The sequence below is a fragment of the Aotus nancymaae genome, unplaced genomic scaffold (assembly GCF_030222135.1).
Source record: "Aotus nancymaae isolate 86718 unplaced genomic scaffold, 86718_ANA_hifiasm-v0.15.2.pri h1tg000049l, whole genome shotgun sequence".
Taxonomy (NCBI): Eukaryota; Metazoa; Chordata; class Mammalia; order Primates; family Aotidae; genus Aotus; species Aotus nancymaae.
In genome coordinates, this window is record NW_026988463.1 from 10,372,552 (window position 1) to 10,394,673 (window position 22,122).

A 22,122-nucleotide genomic window follows, 5' to 3' on the forward strand; every position below is an offset into this window, starting at 1 on the left:
TAGATCTCCAAACTCTTTTAGTTTGATCCTCAGAAAAATCCAAAATACACAAGTTATATCAGAGCTGGAACAATCTAGGAGCTCTCACTTTGGGTGAAGTTCTTATAGTCTCCTTCAGTTTGTTTATTTCAGTTCAGTCTGACAGATTCTGCCCTCAGACTATTTATAGTGATTACTGTGTTAAAGAAAAATAAATCTTGGGACCCCAAAATCACTAAACTAAAGGGAAAAGTCAAGCTGAGAACTATGTCATGCAAATCTGCTTCCCATTTTATTCCAAAATAACATGGCTACAAAGATTTAACAACGACAACAAAAAGCTACATACCTCCCTTAAAATTTGCCCAGAAGGAAATTCCTTGTGGACAAAGGACAGAACTCAAAGTCATCCCTCTGCTCACCAGAGACAAATGCGTATCTGATTGCTTCCTCTGCCCTATTGTTTCACTAAACCAGACTAAGGTATACATGACTATTCCTCTACCCTCCTCTCACATGTAAATTGAATATTCAGTGAAAGGCTAATCAGAGACTCAAAGGAATGCAACCCTTTTTCTCTTATCTACCTATGACCTGGAAACTCCCTCCCCAACCTTGAGTTGTCCCACCTTTCCAGGCCAAACCAATGTACATCGTACACATATTGATTGATGTCTCATATCTCCCTAAAATGTATAAATCCAAGCTGTGCCCTGATCATGGTAGGCACATGTGATCAGGACCTCCTAATGTCAGAAGTGTGTGAACCAGAGCAACTCCATCTTGAATAGGGGCTGCGTAAAATAAGGTTGAGACCTCCTGGGCTGCTTTCAGAGATGGTTAAGGCATTCTAAGTCACAGGACAACATAGCAGGTCAGCACAAGATACAGATCAAGATAAAGACCTTGTTGATAAAACAGATTGCAGTAAAGAAGCTGACTAAGATCCACCAAAGCTAAAATGCCTACGAGAGTGACCTCTGGTCATCCTCACTGCTACACTCCCACTAGTGCAATGACAGCTTACAAATGCCATCACAGTGTCAGGAAGTTACCCTATATGGTCTAAAAAAGGGGAGACATCAATAATCCACTCCTTGTTTAGCACATAATAAAAAAACAACCATAAAAATAAACAACTGGCTGGATGTGGTGGCTCACACCTGAAATCCCAGCACTTTGGGAGGGCTGAGGCTGGTGGATCACCTGAGGTCAGGAGTTTGAGACCAGCTTGGTCAATATGGTGAAACCCCATCTCTATTCAAAATACAAAAATTAGTCAGGTGTGGTAGTGTGTGTGCCTGTAGTCCCAGCTACTCAGGAAGCTGAGGCAGAAGAATCACTTGAACCTGGAAGGCAGAGGTTGCAGTCAGCCAAAATTGTGCCATTGCACTCCAGCCTGGGCGACAGAGTAAGACTCCGTCTCAAAAAAAAAGAGAGAGGAAAAAAAAGGTTGGGGGCAACCAGCAGCCATCAGGGTTGTTCTGACTATGAAGTAGCCATTCTTTTATTCCCTTACTTTCCTAATAAACTTGCTTTCACTTTAATCTATGGACTTGCAGATCTTGTGTTTGGAGCATTTTCTCTGTTATTCACCCTGAACTCTTTGTGTTGTGGGATCCAGGAACCCTCTCTGGGGGTCTGGATCGGGACCCCTTTCCTGTAACACTGTAGCTATGTCACAGGCGCATCCTTACCCTGTGCAAAATATGCTTTCTAAATTAATTGAGATCTCCCATAGATACTACTTTTTTTGAGACAGAGTCTCACTCTGTCGCCCAGGCTGGAGTTCGGTGGTATGATCTCAGCTCACTGCAACCTCTGCCTCTGAGGTTCAATCGATTCTCCAGCTTCAGCCTCCTGAGTAGCTGGAACTATAGGTACCTGCCACCATGCTCAGCTAATATTTTTTTATTTTTAGTAGAGGCAGGGTTTTACCATGTTGGCCAGGCTGGTCTCAAACTCCTGACCTCAAACGATCCACCCACCTCGGCCTCCCAAAGTGCTGGGATTACAGATGTGAGCCACTGTGCCCCGTCAACATGTACTACTTTAAATCTTTTTGTTATGGAAATTTTCAAACATATACAAAAGTAGAAAGACCAATATAATAAAATCCCATGTATCTGTCAAGTAAAAAACAAATCTGGCCTTAGGGTAGGAGAGACTTTATTGTAAAAGACTTATAATAGAGAAAAGATTCCAAACACAAGATCTGCAAGTGTATCAGAATAAAGCTGGGAATGGTTTTCTTTTATAGGAAGAAGTAAGGTAAGTCTAGAAATTACTAGCTGTCGGGGAGTGCGGTCTCCAGCAATTGAACAGAAAATTTCTCAATCAGTAGGTTCTTGGGAGGCATTGTGAAGCGGGAGGTTGGAGAAGGAGGTGTTGCACATTCCACTGCTCACTTAAATTCAAGGGCAGGACAAAGTTCACAGGCCAGGAGGAAGAGAGATGCCTGCCTGAAATACAGTCAACTAGCAGGCATTTTGTCTAGATTGGTCTGTTAGAAGTAATTTTTGGTGCCACCAAAGGAACAGCCCTTGAACATAAAATTTTCCCAGCAAGGCAATTTACTTTTGCAGAAGGGTACATCTCACGGATGGAACAATGGCAAGAGCACACCTGAACAAGGGATGCAGGTAGCCAGGGATAAGAACCCTGTGTTGTGTCCCTATTGGCTAGGGTTGGATGTCACAGTCTAAGATAATTCTGATTGGCTATTTTAAAGAGAGTGGGGGTACTAGCCAGAGTGGCAGGGTAAGCAGTTTCAGCAGGAAAGACAGGGAACAGGCGACTAAAGGTGACTCAAGTCAGAGCAGTTGACCAGGGGTGACTCAGGTCGGAGCAGGTGACCAGGGGTGACTCAGGATGGAACAGGTAACCAGAGGAACAGATGTGAACTACTGATTAGAGCTGGTAGGAAGGTTGTTTACTGAAACTAGGGCAATACACTTTAAAATGGAGAATAAATAACAAGGAAACGGAACATACTGACATACTAACTCTTTGAAGAGAAACTTAGAACTCACTATATTTAACAGTCAATGGGAACAGATAGTTCACCTAATCATTTATGTGACAAACAATGGGAATTTGGAGGGTCTGTGTCTATCCTTGTTGTAAGGTCAAACAAGGGGTCTTATCTGAGTCGCATGGGGAAGAGTGGGTTTCTTTGCAGTAACCCATTTCCTGGGCCACCTAATTAACCATCACCATTTTCCAGAAGCACAGGGCCCAGGTGAAGCTCAATATTATGATATCTACCCATCACTCACCTTTAACAATTTCCAACTCATGTCAACCTTGTTTTATCTAAACCCCACATACCCTCTCAGCTCCCATCAGCCACTGAATTATTGTGATGCTGATCTGTGATGTCATTTTATTCATAATGTTTTAATATCAACAAACATTCAAAACCTTTTTTCCCAACAAAGTCTAATCATCATATCAGTATCTCTAACATGTTTCCAAACAAGAAAAGGAACTTACAAGAAAATGCCTTAACTACAGATAAACACCTAGTTTTTTGTTTTTTGGGTTTTTTTTTGTGAGATGCAGACTCGCTCTGTCACCCAGGTTGGAATGCAGTGGCGCAATCTCGGCTCACTGCAACCTCTGCCTCCTGGGTTCAAGTGATTCTCTTGCCTTAGCCTCTGGCGTAGCTGGGATTATAAGCATGTTGCCACCACACCCAGCTAATTTTTTGTATTTAGTAGAGACAGGGTTTCTCCATGTTGGCCAGGCTGCTCTCGAACTCCTGACCTTAGATGATCCACCTGCCTCGGCCTCCCAAAGTTTTGGGATTACAGGAGTGAGCCACCGCACCCAGCCTACTTATTTTTATCAAGAAGTTTAAACCCATTTTTTAAAAGCAAAAAGAGCTCATTATGGCTGTTTCCAATCAATAATTGTTTAATTTACTGGCATTTTTATCACAATTCTGTATTTACCATTTTTCTTGCATCCCATAGTTTTTCTTTCAACTAGGGGCTATAGGTGTTATATTCCCTGATTGTGAGTATATCTGACATATCTTTATTCTGTAATAACCTACCCTGGGCTAACATCACGGACTCCATCTTAGCTGTAAACTCCAACCTGGCCGTCCTTACCACAGCCCCTTTGGGTGCATAACTGGGTCATGCTGCACTTAGAAGCATTGAAGCATACTGTTCTTAACACTTGTAATCATTGTAACCACACCCTGCTTGGCATATCTCCCCCCTGCTATTGTAAGAAAAAATTGCCCTTTGATCATTGGGTGAGAAGAGCCTGATCACCCACTTTCCTTTGATCATAGAATTGAATGGAAACCATCTGTGCCAGCAGCCCCTTCCTCTAACCTGATTTTGTGCTTCTGTAAAATTCTGCTTCAGTTAGGTACCCCCTGCCCTACCTAAAATAAGTTATGAAAGATAATCAAGCCCCTTCCTTGGGGCAGAGAGAACCTTGAGCATTAGCCGTCTCTCGGTCGCTGGCTAATTAAAAGGACTCTTAACTTGGAACTTAGTGTGTGGCACATTCCTTCTAAGTCGCTCGGATATAGTAATTCCATCCTCAATCTCAGATTAACAGTCCCAGGAATTGCCAGATTTTTCTTATTAATGGTTATCTGACAAATTCTACAATATTCTCTTTACTGTCAGCCTTGGCTCCAAACTGCTTTGACTTGGAAAGATATCCAATCTGTTTACCCTCACTTCTTCCAAGATTTCCACCATTCTCTTGCTCTCTTTCCTTAGGTTCTGCATTGAGTTCTTGCACTTCTCTACCACTACATAGACTTCATTTTAAGATGAGGTGGCACAGAAGAACGGTAAGAGGGGATAGTTTTGGATTAAATAGAGGTAAGTAGAGCTTAGGCAGGATTTCTAGAAAATGAAAGAGAGAATGCTAGAGTAACAGGTTTAGGTGCCAAAGGATTTGTCTCTACCCATCTCAACAAGAGAGAATCAGGTCTCCCGAGATTAACTGGATTTATTTATTTAGAGATGGAGTCTCACTCTGTCACCAGGCTGGAGTGCCATGATGCCATCTTGGCTCACTGCAACCTCCACCTCCCAAGTTCAAGTGAGTCTCCTGCCTCAGCTTCCCGAGTACCTGGGACTACAGGCGCGTGGCACCATGCCCGGCTAATTTTGTGTATTTTTAGTAGAGATGGAGTTTTTACCATGTTAGCCAGGATGGTCTTCATCTCCTAACCTCATGATCCACCCGCCTTGGCCTCCCAAAGTGCTGGGATTATAAGCATGAGCCACAGTGCCCAGCAACTAATTAATTTTTTAAGATGGATTCTCACTCTGTCACCCAGGCTGGAGTGCAGTGGTGTGATCTTGGCTTACTGCAATCTCTGCCTCCCAGGTTCAAGCAATTTTGCCTCAGCTTCCTGAGTAGCTGGAACTACTAAGCACGCAAACCACCACACTCCACTAATTTTTTTTTTTGAGATGGAGTTTCACTCTTGTCACCCAGGCTGGAGTGCAGTGGTGTGATCTCGGCTCACTGCAACCTCTGCCTCCTGGGTTCAAGCAATTCTCCTGCCTCAACCTCCCCAGTAGCTGGGATTACAGGTGCATGCCACTATGCCTAGCTAAGTTTTTGTATTTTTTTAGTAGAGACAGGGTTTCACCATGTTGGCCAGGCTGGTCTTCAACTCCTGCCCTCAGGTGATCCGCCTGCTTCAGCTTTCCACAGTACTGGGATTACAGACATGAGTCACTGAACTTGGCCTTAATTTTTTTTTTTTTTTTTTGAGACTAACTTTTGCTCTTGTTGCGCAACCAGGCTGGAGTGCAATGGTTCGATCTCAGCTCACTGCAACCTCTGCCTCCTGGGTTCAAGCGATTCTTCTGCCTCAGCCTCCCAGGTAGCTGGGACTACAGGCATGCACCACCACACCTGGCTAATTTTGCATTTTTAGTAGAGACAAGGTTTTTCCATGTTCATCAGGATGGTCTCGAACTCCTGACCTCAAGTGATCCATCTGCCTTGGCCTCCCAAACTGCTGGGATTACAGGCATGAACCACCACCCATGGCCTCAATTTTTCTATTTTTTTTTTAGTAGACTCAGGGTTTCACCATGTTATCCAGGCTCATCTTCCACTTCTGACCTCAAGTGATCCACCCGACTCAGCCTCCCAAAGTGCTGGGATTTCAGGTGTGAGCCACTGTGCCTGGCCGTAATTGGTTTTAATAAGAATATTCCAGGCACAAAAAGTAGAAAGAGAAAAAAGCTGACAGTCAAATTAAACACCTCTAATTCTGAAGTTCACACCTCATCTCGCTCTCATAGAGAATGCTGGTCCTCAACCCTGGTCACGTATGCGAATCATCTGGGGAAACATTTAAAACACAAAAATGTTCTGAACAAATTCAAAGTAAATCTCTGTAGCCACAGGCTTCATAGAACCTATCACTTCTTCCTTTTGCTATTTTAATAAACGCTCTCAGTTTTAGAAACATTTCAGCAATCCATTTTGGCTATATTTGGACATTCCCAAAGTTAAGTCTAAGGACATATGAATAAGGACATCCTTTAATATGATAAAAGAGTATCCTTTGTAGTACATGGACATCCTTGTAAAATCTACATAGAATATTCACTCAGTAATGAAGAATTTTTGACTTTTGGCCTGGCCTGTGCTAGAGTTGACCACCTTCAACTGTTACCAAAATGCAGATCCCATCAATGAGGGTCCTGCGATTGCAACCAAGTGCGTTGGGGACAACTTACAGGAAAGCTATAGGTTCATTCATAGAAAAGAATATCAGATTTTCTCTGAGATGCTCTCACTGGAATGACATAATATGCCTATCTGTTGTTGTTGTTGTTGTTGTTGTTGAGATGGAGCCTCACTCTGTCGCCCAGGCTAGAGTGCAGTGGCATGAACTCAGGTCACTGCAACCTCTGTCCCCTGGGTTCAAGTTATCTCCTGCCTCAGTCTCCTGAGTAGCTAGGATTATAGGTGTACGCCATTATGCCCAGCTAATTTTTGTATTTTTATTAGAGACAGGGTTTCACCATCTTGGCCAGGCTGGTCTCGAACTCCTGACCTTGTGACCCACCCACCTCGGCCTCCCAAAGTGCTGCGATTACAGGCATAAGCCACCGCACCTGGCAATATATGTATCTTTGAAACAGTAAGTGTTCTAGGGTATGAGCTAATGTGATTAACACTCCCAAATAAAGACTGGGTCCACTACCCCAAAGTGAGACAAGAAAGGCCAAGCAGGCAAAATTAACAGTGTGCAGGCCTGGTGCACTGGCTCATGCCTGTAATCCCAGCACTTTGGGAGGCTGAGGCAGATGGATCACCTGAGGTCGGGAGTTCGAGACCAGCCTGACCAACATGGAGAAACCCTATCTCTACGAAAAATGCAAAATTAGCTGGACATAATCCCAGCTACTCAGGAGGCTGAGGCAGGAGAACTGCCTGAACCAGGAGGTGGAGGTTGCAGTGAGCTGAGATCACACCATTGCACTCCAGCCTGGGCAACAAGAGCAAAACTCCATCTCAAAAAACAAAACAAAACAGGTGTGTACTATGTAAATGTTTAAACAGTTGGGGTAAGTTATTGCCACACTAAGCTGGCTTGTGGACTTATCTGGTAATTCTGCCTATTAAGTGACATATTACTTACTAGGCCAGAGCAAAGCTGAATTGGCATCCTCTGTCCTTATTTGGAAACTTGGATCTCAGTTCAGGAGCTAAGACCCTGTACTTGGGCCTCAAGTCAGGCGGCAAGCATGATCCTGCCTGACTCTAGGTTCTTGGCTGCCACCTGGCGGTAATGATGAAGAAACACAGAGCTCCCATCAACAAATTAAATGTGGATGGAAGGGACTCCACTCAAGATTGCAAAGGGGGACTGCTCTACAAATGTGTGTGCTTCCCTTGCCAATGCAGAGAAATTCTATTCCATCATCAAGAAGCTTCCTCTGAAGGACACATGCACACGAATGTTCACTGCAGCACAGTTTACAATAGCAAAGACCTGGAACCAACCCACATGCCCATCAATGATAGACTAGACAGGGAAAATGTGGCCCATATACACCATGGAATATTATGCAGCCATCAAAAATGATGAGTTCATGTCCTTTGTAGGGACATGGATGAACCTGGAAACCATCATTCTCAGCAAACTGACACAAGAACACAAAATCAAACACCGCATGTTCTCACTCATAAGCAGGTGTTGAATAATGAGAACACATGGACACAGGGAGGGGAGCATCACACACTAGGGTCTGTCGGGGGGAAATAGAGGAGGGACAGTGGGGGGTGGGGAGTTGGGGAGAGATAGCATGGGGAGAAATGCCAGATATAGGTGAAGGGGAGGAAGGCAGCAAATCACACTGCCATGTGTGTACCTATGCAACAATCTTACGTGTTCTTCACATGTACCCCAAAACCTAAAATGCAATAAAAAAAATTAAAAAATAATAATTTGATTCAAAAAAAAAAAAAAAAAGCTTCCTCTGAGCCCTTCCAGCATTTATCTGCATCCCATGTGCATCTTAGAATCTGTGAATGTGACCTTATCTGGAAAAAAAATCAGCCAGGCACAGTGGATCATGACTGTAATCCCAGCACTTTGGGAGACCAAGGCAGGAGGATTGCTTGAGCCCAGGAATTGAGATCAGCAACATAGCAAGACCCCATTTCTAAAAAAAATAAGAAGTTAGCTGGGCGTGGTGGCTGACGCCTGTAATCCCAGCACTTTGGGAGGCCAAGGCAGGCAGATCACGAGGTCATGAGATCGAGAACATCCTGGCTAACTGGTGAAACGCTGTCTCTACTAAAAATAAAAAATTAACTGGGCATGGTGGCACGCACCTCTAGTCCCAGGTACTTGGGAGGCTGAGGCAGAGAATCCCTTGAACGTGGGAGGCAGAGGTTGCAGGAGTGCGATGGTGCGATCCGGTGAGCCCACACTGCACCACGGCACTTCAGCTTGAGCAACAGATTGAGACTCCATCTCAAAAAATAAAATAAAAAATTGGGCAGGCATGGTGGCCCACACCGGTAGTCCCAGCTACTCAGGAGGCTGAGTTGGGAGGATTGCCCGAGTCCAGGATGTCAAGGCTGCATGAGCTATGATCACACCACACTATACTCCAGCCTGGGCAACAGAGCGGGACTCCATCTCAAAGAAAAAGAAGGGAAAGGGAGAGGAAGGGATGGGAGGGGAGGGGAGAGGCATCTTTGCAGATATAATTAAGGATCTCAAGATGAGATCATATTGGATGATCTAGGCTCTAAATTTAACGACAAGTGTCCTGATAAGAGACACACAGAGACAAGAGAGAGAAGAAGAGACACAATGTGAGGACAGAAGTGGAGACTGGAGTGATGCAGCCAAAAGCCAGGGAACACCTGGAGCCACCAGGAGCTGGAAGAAACAAGGATGAGTCTCCATGAGGGCCTCCAGAGGAGGTGCAGTCCTGTGGACACCTCGGCCTCCAGAATGGCGAGAAAACTAATTTCTGTTGTGTTAAGTCACGAAGTTTATAGTAATTTTTTTTTTTTTTTTTAGAGAGTCTCGCTGTGTTGCCCAAGCTAGAGTGCAATGGTGCAATCTCAGCTCACTAAAACCTCTGCCTCCTGGGTTCAAGCAATTCTCCTGCCTTAGCCTCCCAAGTAGCTGGGATTACAGGTGTGTGCCACCATGCTTGGCTAATTTTTGTATTTTTAGTAGAGACAGGGTTTCACCATGTTGGCCAGGCTGGTCTCGAACTCCTGACCTCAAGTGATCTGCCTGCCTCGGGCTCCCACAGTGCTGGGGTTACAGGCATGAGCCACTGCGCCTGGCTGTTTATGGTCATTTGTTACAGCAGCCCTAGCCTGACTAATACATTCAGTCTCCACTGGGAGCTGTGACTTGTTAAAAGAAATGACACCAGGCCCTTGCGCCACATGCCATGGAGGTGTGCTCCCCTGGATACTCCCAGACAACCACATTTCCTGGGAGATGTTTTACCCCCCAATATGGAAACTGACAAGCCCTCCATCAATTTCCTCAAGGGCTCTTACTTCAGTCCCATGTGTCCAGCATCATGAAAGCAGAGAGAACTTCTCCTGAATTGTCACATGGCAGTCAAGGTTCCAAAAGTGCAGAGACAGACTTAACAACCTTACATATTACCCATTACCCATTACCACAAATCCAGGATGACAGACTAGGAGAATTGAACTTAGAAGGACAGCGGGTCGGAGGAGGGGGCTGGGCACAGTGGCTCACACATGTAATCCCAGCACTTTGGGAGGTGGAAGTGGGTGGATCATTTGAGGTCAGGAGTTCAAGACCAGCCTGGCCAACAGGGTGAAACCCCATCTCTACTAAAAATACAAAAATTAGCTGGGTGTGACGGCTGGCACCTGTAATCCCAGCTACTTGGGAGGCTGAGGCAGGAGCAAGAGAATCACTTGAACCCAGGAGGCAGAGGCTGCAGTGAGCCAAGATCACACTACTGCACTCCAGCCTGGGCAACAGAGCAAGACTCCACCTCAGAAAAAGAGAGAGAGAGAGAAAAGAGCCCTTTAAGGCAGACAAATACAATCCAATGAGTTCCCACCTTTCACCTTTGTAAGACTTCGGGGTAAGGGATGTGCATCTACCTTGATTTTCTATCTGTGTTGAAGGGAATCAGAACACATTACACCCAAACAGGCCACTCTGGCATAAGGCTTATTTTGAGCTGAAGGCAGTGGAGAAACTGCAGACAAAAAGAGCTCTCTGCCCTCTCCCCTTCTGCCTAGAAGCAAGGAAATTCCCCACGTAAAGACGGTTCCCTATTCCGTAGCAGGATGACTGGCACAGAGACAAGCTGGCATGACAGACATTACTGAACAACCCTTACCCACCACTTCCTAGTCACCTTTCCACAATTTCCCACCCCTAGGAGCCCATGCCCGCCCGTGCCCGTGCTCGCACTCCTTCTCTCTCCCTCCCCGCCCTCCCTCCCCTCCTCTCTTCTCTCTCTGTCTCTCTCTCTCTCTGTCTCTCTCTCTCTCTGTCTCTCTCTCTCTGTCTCTCTCTCTCTGTCTCTCTCTCTCTGTCTCTCTCTCTCTGTCCCTCTCTCTCTGTCCCTCTGTCTCTGTCCCTCTGTCTCCCTCTGTCCCTCTGTCTCCCTCTCCCCCTCTGTCTCCCTCTCCCCCTCTGTCTCCCTCTCCCCCTCTGTCTCCCTCTCCCCCTCTGTCTCCCTCTCCCCCTCTGTCTCCCTCTCCCCCTCTGTCTCCCTCTCCCCCTCTGTCTCCCTCTCCCCCTCTGTCTCCCTCTCTCCCTCTGTCTCCCTCTCTCCCTCTGTCTCCCTCTCTCCCTCTGTCTCCGTCTCTCTCTCTCCCTCTGTTTCTCTCTCTCCCTGTCTCTCTCCGCACCCTCCCACCCCACCTTAGAAAGTTTCTGCCACCCAGGCAGGAGTGCAGTGACACAATCATGGATCGATGCAGCCTCCAACTCTTGGGCTCAAGAGATCCTCCCATTTCAGCCTCCTGAGTATCTGGGATTAACACCACCATTCCTGGCTAATTTAAAAATTTTTTTTTTTTTTTTTTGGCCAGGCATGGTGACTCATGCCTCTAATCACAGCACTTTGGGAGACAAAGGCAGGCTGATTACCTGAGGTCAGGAGTTCAAGCCCAATCTGACTAACATGGCAAAACCCTGTCTCTACTAAAAATACAAACGTAGCCGGGTGTGGTGGTGCATTCCTGTAATCCCAGCTACTAGGGAGGCTGAGGCAGGAGTAGTGCTTGAACCGGGAGGTGGAGGTTGCAGTGAGCTGAGATTGTGCATTGCACTCCAGCCTGGGCAACAAGAGCAGAACTCTGACTCAAAAACAATAAACAATAATTATTAGGTAGAGGCGGAGTCTTGCTACCTTGCCCAACCTGCTTTTGAATTCCTGACCTCAAGTGATTCTCCTGCCTTGGTCTTCCAAAGTCCTGAGATTATGGGCATGAGCCACCACGCCTGGCCCCCAGACTCCTTCTTTGGTCTAGTCACTACTGCACAATTTATCACCTTTTGTGAAAATGGCATATAAGGCTGGGCACAGTGGCTCACACCTTTCATCACGGCACTTTGGGAGGCTGAGGGAAGGATCACCTGAGGCCAGGAGTTCGAGACCAGCCTGGCCAACATGGTGAAACCCCATCTCTACTAAAAATACAAAAAATTAGCCGGGCATGGTAGCTCATGGCTGTAGTCCCAGCTACTTGGGAAACTGAGGCAGGAGAATTGCTTCAATCCGGAAGGCAGAGGTTGCAGTGAGCCAAGATCATGTCACTGCACTCCGGCCTGGGTGACAGGGCAAGACTCCACCTCAAAAAAAATGAAAATAGGAAAGGTATATAAGCCCCGAAGTCTAACCACTGCTTTGTATTTTCACTCCTTTTGTGCGAAGCCCCAATACAAGTAAAAATATTAAAATTTGTATGTCTTTCCTCCTGTTCATCTACCTGTTGTCTGTTTAATTTACAGGCTCCAGTCACAGAATCTAGAAGGATAAAGGAAAAGTTATTCCTCTCCCGCAATTGAACTACAGGTGGTGGGACCGTGTCCGGGTGAAGTACACTCTCCACTGGAATTCGAACATCAGAACACACAGGCAAAGTCTACAAAGACAGTAACCACAGGAGTTACAGCAGATTAGCTATTTAGATGGTGAGAAAGGACAAAAATTAATTAAAATGCAAACCATTACTGGTCAACAAGCAAGGCCCTTTCATCAAGACAATGAAATACCAATACATTCTACACCAGGATGCAGCATTTTTCTCAAGTCTCTTTCAAAGGAACAATTTCCCATAATTCTGATACTAGGGCTGCTGGCTGATTTGTGGGATGGACAACCATTTGTCAATGCCATGAAGTTTTTAATTTTATTTTATTTTTGAAATGGAGTCTCACTCTGTCACCCAGGCTGGAGTGCAGTGGCGTGATCTTAGCTCACTGCAACCTCTGCCTCCGAGGTTCAAGCAATTCTTGTGCCTCAGCCTCCCGAGTAGATGGTATTACAGGCGCACACCACCACACCTGGCTAGTTTTTGTATTTTTAGTAGAGACACGGTTTCACTGTGTTGGCCAGGTTAGTCTAGAACTCCTGACCCTGTGATCTGCTCGCCTTGACCTCCCAAGGTGCTAGGATTACAAGCATGAGTCACTGCACCCGGCCTTTATATTATATTTTTTTGAGTTGGAGTCTCACTCTGTCACCCAGGCTGGAATGCAATGGCATGATCTCAGCTCACTACAACCTCCACCTCCCAGGTTCAAGCGATTCTCATGCCTCAGGCTTCCGAGTAGCTGGGACTACAGGCACATGCCACCACTCCTGGCTAATTTTTGTACTTTTTCAGTAGAGACAGGGTTTCACCATGTTGCCCAGGCTGTTCTGGAACTCCTGACCTCAAGTGATCCCTCCACCTCGGCCTCCCAAAGTGCTGGTTTTACAGGTGGGAGCCACTGTGCTTGGATGAAGTAAAGTTCTTTAAAGATGACAGTAAGTTTGATCTATAAGGCTGATGTTAAGGACTACATCAACAGATGCTATGATCACTGGAGCAAGGACACACCTGGACACTCCTTTTTCTTACTTTGATGGAGGTAAATGCCGTCTGGTCTATGAAAACAATCTTTCTACACCCAAGATTAAATAAAACTATTTCTAACCCATTTATGATTCTCTGGATATGGGGGAGCGGAGTATCATAAATGCCATTGAACAAGTTGGGATTGACTGGATTTAGCCAAGATAACACAAAAGCCAGATGGCATTTGATGTTTGCAACACAGAGGTTTAACTATTCAGATTCAGGAAAGTATTGAGCTTCCACGGGGAATTCCTAATACTATGAATAATCTATGGGATTGATGATCCGAATGCCTGTGAAGGGAGGACCCGGGTCAGCACAGGAGGCTCCTTAATCATAGCCAATGATCAATTCAAACCGGTCTGACCACTGTCGCAACAACACATGATGGTAATTAACTAGGATGATGGGCATTCTCTGGCCTACCTACAGATTACCCTAATCACCACTCCTCACCGTGAAATCAGTTCCCACTGGGCTAATTTTACTATCTACCACTTACCTTCTTATGAAAAAAAAAAAAATTTCCCATGAGCCAGGGACACTCACCCACCTCTTGCCTGCAAGTTGGGACCCACGAGTAGCAGGCAGGGAGATATCTGGGATAGTTCAGTAGCAGGATTGGAGGCCTTCTTTCAGGCCAATGGGCTCTGTATATTTGATCTGGTGCATCTACGGGCAGGGGTTACTTCTTGGAGCAAAACAGAGGCCAAACTTGGGTAGGTTGATTTTAACCCAAGACACAGAAGAAATTATTAGCAGTTGAACTAAGAGGTTTATGACATGGTAAAGCCTTGGAACATACCACTCAGGCAACGCAAAACTCTTATTTTCACCTATTTGTTATATTTTCATTCATCAGGGAGCTACCGACCGACTATATATGCCAGGCAGTGGAGCGGGCACTACCACGAACGGCAAGCCTAGACAGAATCCCTGCCCTCGTGCAGCTGACCTGCTAGTGGGGCACACAGGAGGTTAACAAGTAAAAATGCACACAGGAGACTTCCAGAGAGCAGTGTGATACAGCTCACGACAACACGGGCAAGGACACACGAACTTGTATCTGGCCAAACCAGGTTGCTTTCGTTTATAAAAATCTTAACTAAAAACAGAACCCAGGCCAAGGGGAAGTTAATAAAACCCAACTGCTGCTGGGGCTGGAATGTTTCTGTGTTCAACCTAGATTCAACCACACAAATTTCACCCCTCAAAGACCTGAACGAACAATTTGGAGAAACGCCCACTAGGTGGCAGGAGTGCCTCTTCCCTTCATTTCTGCAATTAAAATGAAACATGCATTTTATTCTTTTTTTAAAAAAAACCGTTTTGTTTTTATAAGCTATTTTTATCCTTTCAATGTCGAAACCAGCTGAGTTCACAACACTACTAAGTAACGTATTTAAAATATAGAACCAATGTCGCAAGTCGCTAAGGTAAAGAGGTAAAATACAGCCCTTACCTTCCAGGCCTCTGCGTTGACCTCAGTTGCTTTTGATTCTTACCTTGATTCACAAATCTTAACTGGAATTGCCTTACGTTTCAGTCAGCTTCTCCAAACTCAGCGTCCAAAGCTTTTCCTTGGCTGTGCTCTTAAATCCAGAGCTTCAATCCCACTTAGAAACTGACGTTCTTGTGGGTGAACTTTCTCATCAGGCAGAATGCTCCCTACTCTTTTCCATCACGAGTTCATCCTTTTATAAAATGGGAATTGAATGATGTCAATTAAGATAAATTAGTTGAAGCTGCAAATCCAACACAAGTGGGAAAGTATCCAAATCTCAAGGAAACCATAGAAGCCACTTAGTCTCTGTAACGCACCATGACAAAGCTTATCTAACGGACTAAGCTGAATGTGACCAAATAAATCACATAGGAAACCTCAGCTCTTTCCCGCTCCCTGTGAAAATATAAAACAGGACGAAGGTTCCCAGAACTTTGCAGCAGGGTGCAGACATTGATTAAGAGAGAAAACCTTCAGCTGTGTGTGGTGGCTCACACCTGTAATCTCAGCACTTTAGGAGGCTGAGACGGGAGAATCACTTGAGGTCAGGAGTTTGAGACCAGCCTGGCCAACATTGTGAAAACCTGTCTCTACTAAAAATAAAAATAAATAAATTAGCTGAGTGTGGTGGTATGCACCTGTAGTCCCAGCTACTCGGGAGGCTAAGGCACAAGAATCGCTTGAACCCTGGAGGCAGAGGTTGCAGTGAGCCAAGATTGTGCCACTGCACTCCAGCCTGGGTGACAGACAGAGCGAGACTCGGTCTCAAAAAAAAAAAGAGCAAGAGAAATCTTTCAGAAAACTCAGAGTTGCTGAGAGCACCAGAACTTAATCAGGAGGGCGACTAGGGGAAGCACATAGAGTAGCCCCCAGAATCTTGGTGTGGGCTAGAGAAGGCTCAACACACAACAAGGAGAAAATCAGAGAAGAGGCTGAAGGGGAGACTTGATGGGCGGCAGGTGCTGGAGGAATCAAGTGCAACTGCGTTTCCATCCTTGCAGCATCCCACTGGAGCCCAGGAGAGGCTCCGAAAGAGGGAAGTTGATTGGCCTGACTTGGGTCATATGCTACAAGTCACCTTGATTGACCTCTGCAAGAGATTGTCCACAGGGAGGGACAGAGAGCTCTGCAGAAGGAATTCAGGGTGTTGATGTAGTTGGTATATTCGTTCCCACCCAAATCTAATGCTGAATTGTTAACTCCAGTGTTGGGTAGGGGCTGGTTAGAAGTGATTGGATCATGGAGGTGGTTTCTCATAATAGTTTAACGCCATTCACTTGATTCTGTCCTCGTGATGGTGAGTGCTTGCGAGATCTGGTCATTTAAAAGTGTGTGACAGCTTGGTCATCGTGTGACGGCTGGGCATGGTGGCTCACACCTGTAATCTCAGCACTTTCGGAGGCCGAGGGGGCAGATCACCTGAGGTCAGGAGTTCAAGACCAGCCTGGCCAACATGGTGAAACCCTGTCTCTACTAAAAACACACAATTAGCCGGGGTGTTGGCACGTGCCTGCAATCCCAGCTACTCAGGAAGCTGAGGAAGGAGACTCCCTTGAATCCGGGAGGCAGAGGTTGCAGTGAGCTGAGATCTTTTCTTTTCTTTTTTTGAGACGGAGTTTCACTCTTGTTGCCCAGGCTGGACTGCAATGGCACCATCTCAGCTCACCACAACCATTGCCTCTGGGATCCAATCGATTGTCCTGACTCAGCCTCCGAGTAGCTGGGATTTGTACAGGCATGTGCTAGCACGCCCAGCTAATTTTGTACTTCTAGTAGAGAAGAGGTTTCTCCATGTTGGTCAGGCTGGTCTCGAACTCCCAACCTCAGGTGATCCACCACCCTCAGCCTTCCAAAGTGCTGGGATTACAGGCATGAGCCACCATGCCCAGCCCTACAATCACCTGGGAACTTTATGTAACAACTCTGATGCCCACACGGTTCCTCGGACAAGTTAAATTTCAAGCTCTGTGGGATCTGGGCATCAGAAGCTTTCCGAGTGGTTCCAGCATGCAGCCAAGGTTGAGAATGCAGAATCAGAAAAGCCAAGTGTGAGCCTTGACTCTGCCACTTATTTGGAGGGTGACATTGACTCAGTGACTTAATAATAAAAGATGAATAAATCTCACTGAGCACTGACTCTATGCCCGCTGCAGTGGCTGCCATGCTGTTCCCATTTTACAGGAAGCAGAAACCCAGAGAAAGCAAGCAACCTGCCCAAGGTCACACAGCATGGAACCGCACGGACCCTAGTGGAACCCAGGCAGCCTGCTCAGCAGGTAGAGTTGGGTGCAGAGCAGCTGGTCTCACTGGCCTTAGTGAGATAGTTCCTCAGGGTCCAGATTTCACTCCTTATTCTGAGAAGGTGTTGGCAGGGGCCTTCAAGGTTGTTTTCTCAGGGCAAAAGACTGTCCATCCCAGGCTGCCATCGGACGGAAAACAGGAAAAGCCGACGTCAGGAACATGCAAACCTAGGCACAGCCAGGAGGACAGCGGCTTGGCAGTGTGACCCAAGGCAGCCTTGTGGCCGCTGTGTTAATGCTCTTCTGCCCGTTACCAGCTTAGAGTCAGACTGGGACTGTCAGGCTCTGATTGCTCCACGAGCGCCTGCGTGGCCATTTCTCCCTCCCCTCCCTCCCCTCCCCTCCCCTCCCCTCCCCTTCTTTTTTTTTTTTTTTTTTTTTTTTTGAGATGGCATCTCACTCTGTCACCCAGGCTGGAGTGTAATGGCACATTCTCAGCTCAATGCAACCTCTGCCTCCTGGATCCCGGTGATCCTCTTGCCTCAGCCTCCAAGTAGCTGGAACTACAGGCACATGCCACCACTCCCGGCTAATTTTTTAGTAGAGACAGGGTTTCACCATGTGGGTCAGGCTGGTCTCAAACTCCTGACCTCAAGTGATCCACCCACCTTGGCTTCCCAAAGTGCTGGGATTGCAGGCGTGAGCCACCGCACCTGGCCTCCTTTCCTTTTTGAGACAGGGTCTTGCTCTGTTGCTTAGGTTGGAGTGCAGTGGCACAGTCACAGCTCACTTCAGCCTCAATCTCCTGGGCTCAAGTGATCCTCCCACCTCAGCCTCCTGAATAGTTGGGGCCACAGGTATGTGCCACCTCACCCCGCTGATTTTTTACATTTTTTGTAGAGACAGGGTCGCGCTACATTGCCCAAGCTGGTCTTGAAGTCCTGAGCTCAAGCAATCCTCCTGCCTCAGCCCCCCAAAATGCCAGGAATACAGGCATGAGCCACCACATCTGGCCTGCCATCATTTATTTCTGGATGAGTTAATGGCAGACCACAGCAATTAAACTTCCCTCCCTAGCCAAAAAAAAATCAGTGCTTTAACCCTGCGCCAAGGTGAAGTGACACCTCTCTTCCCTCACGTGTGTTCAAGACCCTGGTGAAATTACACTATTGTCCTTCTACAAACACAGAGAAGCCGTTTCTTCCTGGTTCCTCTGGTCTGTTTACTCTAGCTGATGACAGATATTGAGCAAATGTGCCTTTTCAGCTTTGGGACGGGGAACACCCTGTGCTGTTCTCCCGTATGTTCAGAGAGATGCCAAAGGCCACGGCGGGGAGACTGTCATTGGCTTTCCTTCCAGATGGGTGTGGGCTGCTCTAGGCCAATCACTTTCACTGGCAATTTCCAACAGCCCCTGAGTAGCTCCACCATCATGGTTGCCAATCGCCGTATTTCCTGGTGTATACAAAACCCTACAGCGGTGGCTCTCCCTTGGAGGCAATTTGGTCCCCACCCCTTGTAGGGGGAATTTGTCAATGTCTAGAGATATTTTTGGTGGTCACAACAGTGGTAGGGGGTGGGGTGCACTGTTGACATCTAGTAGGTAGAGGCCAGGGATGCTGCCACACATCCTATAGTGTACAGGACTGTCCCCACCAAGAATTTCGAAGCCCAGATGTCAGTTATGCTGATGCTGCGAAATCCTGCCCTACAGGTATACAATATGCAGCTCTTACAAGAAAAACTTTTGAAAGGAAACACTCACAAAGACTTTTCATAATACACTTGTTTAAAATGAGTTCAGGCCGGGCACAGTGGCTCACGCCTGTAATCCCTGCACTTTAGGGGGCCCAGGCAGGTGGATCACCTGAGGTCAGGAGTTCAAGACCAGCCTGACCAACATGGCGAAACCCCGTCTCTACTAAAAAACACAAAAATTAGCTGGGTGTGGTGGCAGGCACCTATAATCCCAGCTACTCAGGAGACTGAGGCAGGAGAATCGCTTCAACCATCGCACCACTGCACTCCAGCCTGGGTGACAGAGCAAGACTCTGTCTCAAATGAAATAAAATAGGTCTGGCACGGTGGTTCATGACTATGATCCCAGCATTTTGGGAAGCCAAGGTGGGCAGATCACCTGAGGTCAGGAGTTCGAGACCATCCTGACTAACATAGTGAAACCCCGTCTCTATGAAAAAAAAGTAAACAATAATAATAAAATAAATTTAAAAAATAAAATAAAATGAGTTCAAGGCTGAGTGCAGTAGCTGACTCCTGTAATCCCAGCACTTTGGGAGGCTGAGACAGGAGGATCACTTGAACCCAGGAGTTCAAGACCAGCCTGGGCAACATGGCGAAACCCCGTCTCTACTAAAAAACACAAAAATTAGCTGGGTGTGGTGGCAGGCACCTGTAATCCCAGCTACTCAGGAGACAGGCAGGAGAATCGCTTCAACCATCGCACCACTGCACTCCAGCCTGGGTGACAGAGCCAGACTCTGTCTCAAATGAAATAAAATAGGCCTGGCACGGTGGTTCATGCCTGTAATCCCAGCATTTTGGGAAGCCAAGGTGGGCAGATCACCTGAGGTCAGGAGTTCGAGACCATCCTGACCAACATGGTGAAACCCCGTCTCTACGAAAAAAAAGTAAACAATAATAATAAAATAAATTTAAAAAATAAAATAAAATGAGTTCAAGGTTGAGTGCAGTAGCTGACTCCTGTAATCCCAGCACTTTGGGAGGCTGAGACAGGAGGATCACTTGAACCCAGGAGTTCAAGACCAGCCTGGGCAACATGGCAAAATACCATCTCTACAAAAAATGCAAAAATTAGCCGGGCATGGTGGCATGTTCCTGTGATCCTTCCACCTACTCGGGAGCAGGTGGGAGGGTCACTTGAGCCGAAGAGGCAGAGGTTACAGTGAGCTGAGCTCTCACTATTGCACTCCAGCTTGGGCAACAGAGCAAGACTCTGTCTCAAAAATAAATACATAAATAAATAGTTCATAATGGGTTTGTACTGAAAACAATCTTTTTATCATGCAACTAGAGTCAATTCTACACTGACATTCAGTTGCAAATTGTAAATCTGTCTCAATGTAGTAATATTCTATTAACAAAGTACCAAAATCACATGGTTAATCACATGGCTATATATTAATAAATTGAGATAAATGAAGATAGGCAAATAGCCGTGTTCTGGCAGTAACAGATTTAACTCTAAATTAATTAGGATGTGTGCACATTAGCTTTTATCAGCTGCATTGGGTTTGGCTAAGCTGGATGTGCAATTGGGTCTTTGCTTCAATGCTTTATTCCTATACCATGTTGTCACACACCACCACTAGGGGGCGGTAGTAGTACCTGCTAGTTCACTTTCTGGACGCTTGGCTTCTCCAGGCCATAAAGTAAATGCATTGAAAGCAGGAAAATTTTGAGAAACATTATTTGGAGGGAGGAGTAGAGATTTATACTACATGTTGACATGTAAAACACTTTGGAGTCAGGCGTGGTGACTCATGACTGTAATCCCAACACTTTGGGAGGCCGAGGCAGGCAGATCACTTGAGGTCAGGAGTTTGAGACCACCCTGGCCAACATGGTGACACCCCATCTCTACTAAAAATACAAAAATTAGCTGGGGGTGGGACAGGCGTGGTGGCTTAAGCCTGTAATCCCAGCGCTTTGAAAGCCTGAAGTGGCCAGATCAGAAGGTCAGGAGTTCGAGACCAGACTGACCAACATTGAGAAACCCTGTCTCCACTAAAAATACAAAAATTAGCCAGGCGTGGTGCTGTGCACCTGTAATCCCAGCTACTCGGAGTACTGAGGCAGGAGAATCACTTGAACTTGCGATGTGAAGGTTGCAATGAGCCAAGATCATACCACTGCAGTGCAGGCTGGGTGACAGAGCAAGACTCCACCTAAAAAAAAAAACACTTTTGGAGGTCAAGGTAGAAGATCGCTCAAGCCCAGGAATTCCAGATTGCCTGGGCAACATAGCAAGACCCTATCTCTACAAAAATGAAAATAAAAAATTAGCCAGTGTGGTGGTGCACACCCCGGTCCCTGATACTTGGGAGGCTTAGATGGGAAGATTGCTTGAGCCCAGGAAGTTGAGGCTGCAGTGAGCTATGACTGTATCACTGCACTCCAGCCTGGGTGACAGAGGGAGATCCTAACTCAAAAAGGAAAAAAAAAAAGTCTCAGTATATAACAACAGTGCAGACTGTACATAATATAGCAAAGAGTATATAGGTGTGATATGAATGAATATTTGGGAAGTGCTAGTTTAGCTGTGAGTAGACAAGGAACTGGGCTTCTGATAAGATTTAGTAGACATTTGATATTTTGTTTGCCCAATATCTGAGCTTCCTTCTTATGTTGGGGAATTCCCTTCCTTCTGAGTCTTGGTGGGTTACGGAACTCACCACCCATGTTGTAAACTGAAGATGGCTGCCCATCATTTCCCAGCCTTCCTTGCAGCCAGGACATGGTCATGTGATCTAGGTTTCACCAATCAGAGGCACCGTGCCAGGCTTCCAATCCACAGAAGTAGGGGTAACACAGGTGCAGATAGTGGCTGCAAGCTCTACCATCTTGTGGTGATGGCAGTGGTTTTCTTACCAAGTTGTTCTGTGGAACAATCTGAGGCAACTCGGGGGGGACTTGGCTTCATGCTTTCAAGCCTGGGCACTATTCCCTTTCCCTTTAATAAATTTCTTTTCTGTTTAAATCAGTCAGTGTCACTAGTGCTTGCAACTAAGACCCTTGACTAATACTAAGTTTGGG

At 46.3% G+C, this 22,122-nt stretch overlaps 1 protein-coding gene across 1 annotated transcript in view; it reads left to right on the top strand.

Annotated features, from left to right (window-relative positions):
* The window catches only part of ATF7IP2 (activating transcription factor 7 interacting protein 2), a 130,166-nt gene extending 124,753 nt beyond the window's left edge, over positions 1-5,413 (top strand). The window contains exon 10 of the mRNA XM_064362450.1: positions 4,728-5,413. Coding sequence (XP_064218520.1) covers positions 4,728-4,840 — 113 coding nt within the window. The 3' untranslated portion in view covers positions 4,841-5,413. The remainder of the gene's footprint in view (positions 1-4,727) is intronic.
* Positions 5,414-22,122: the final 16,709 nt, after the last annotated feature.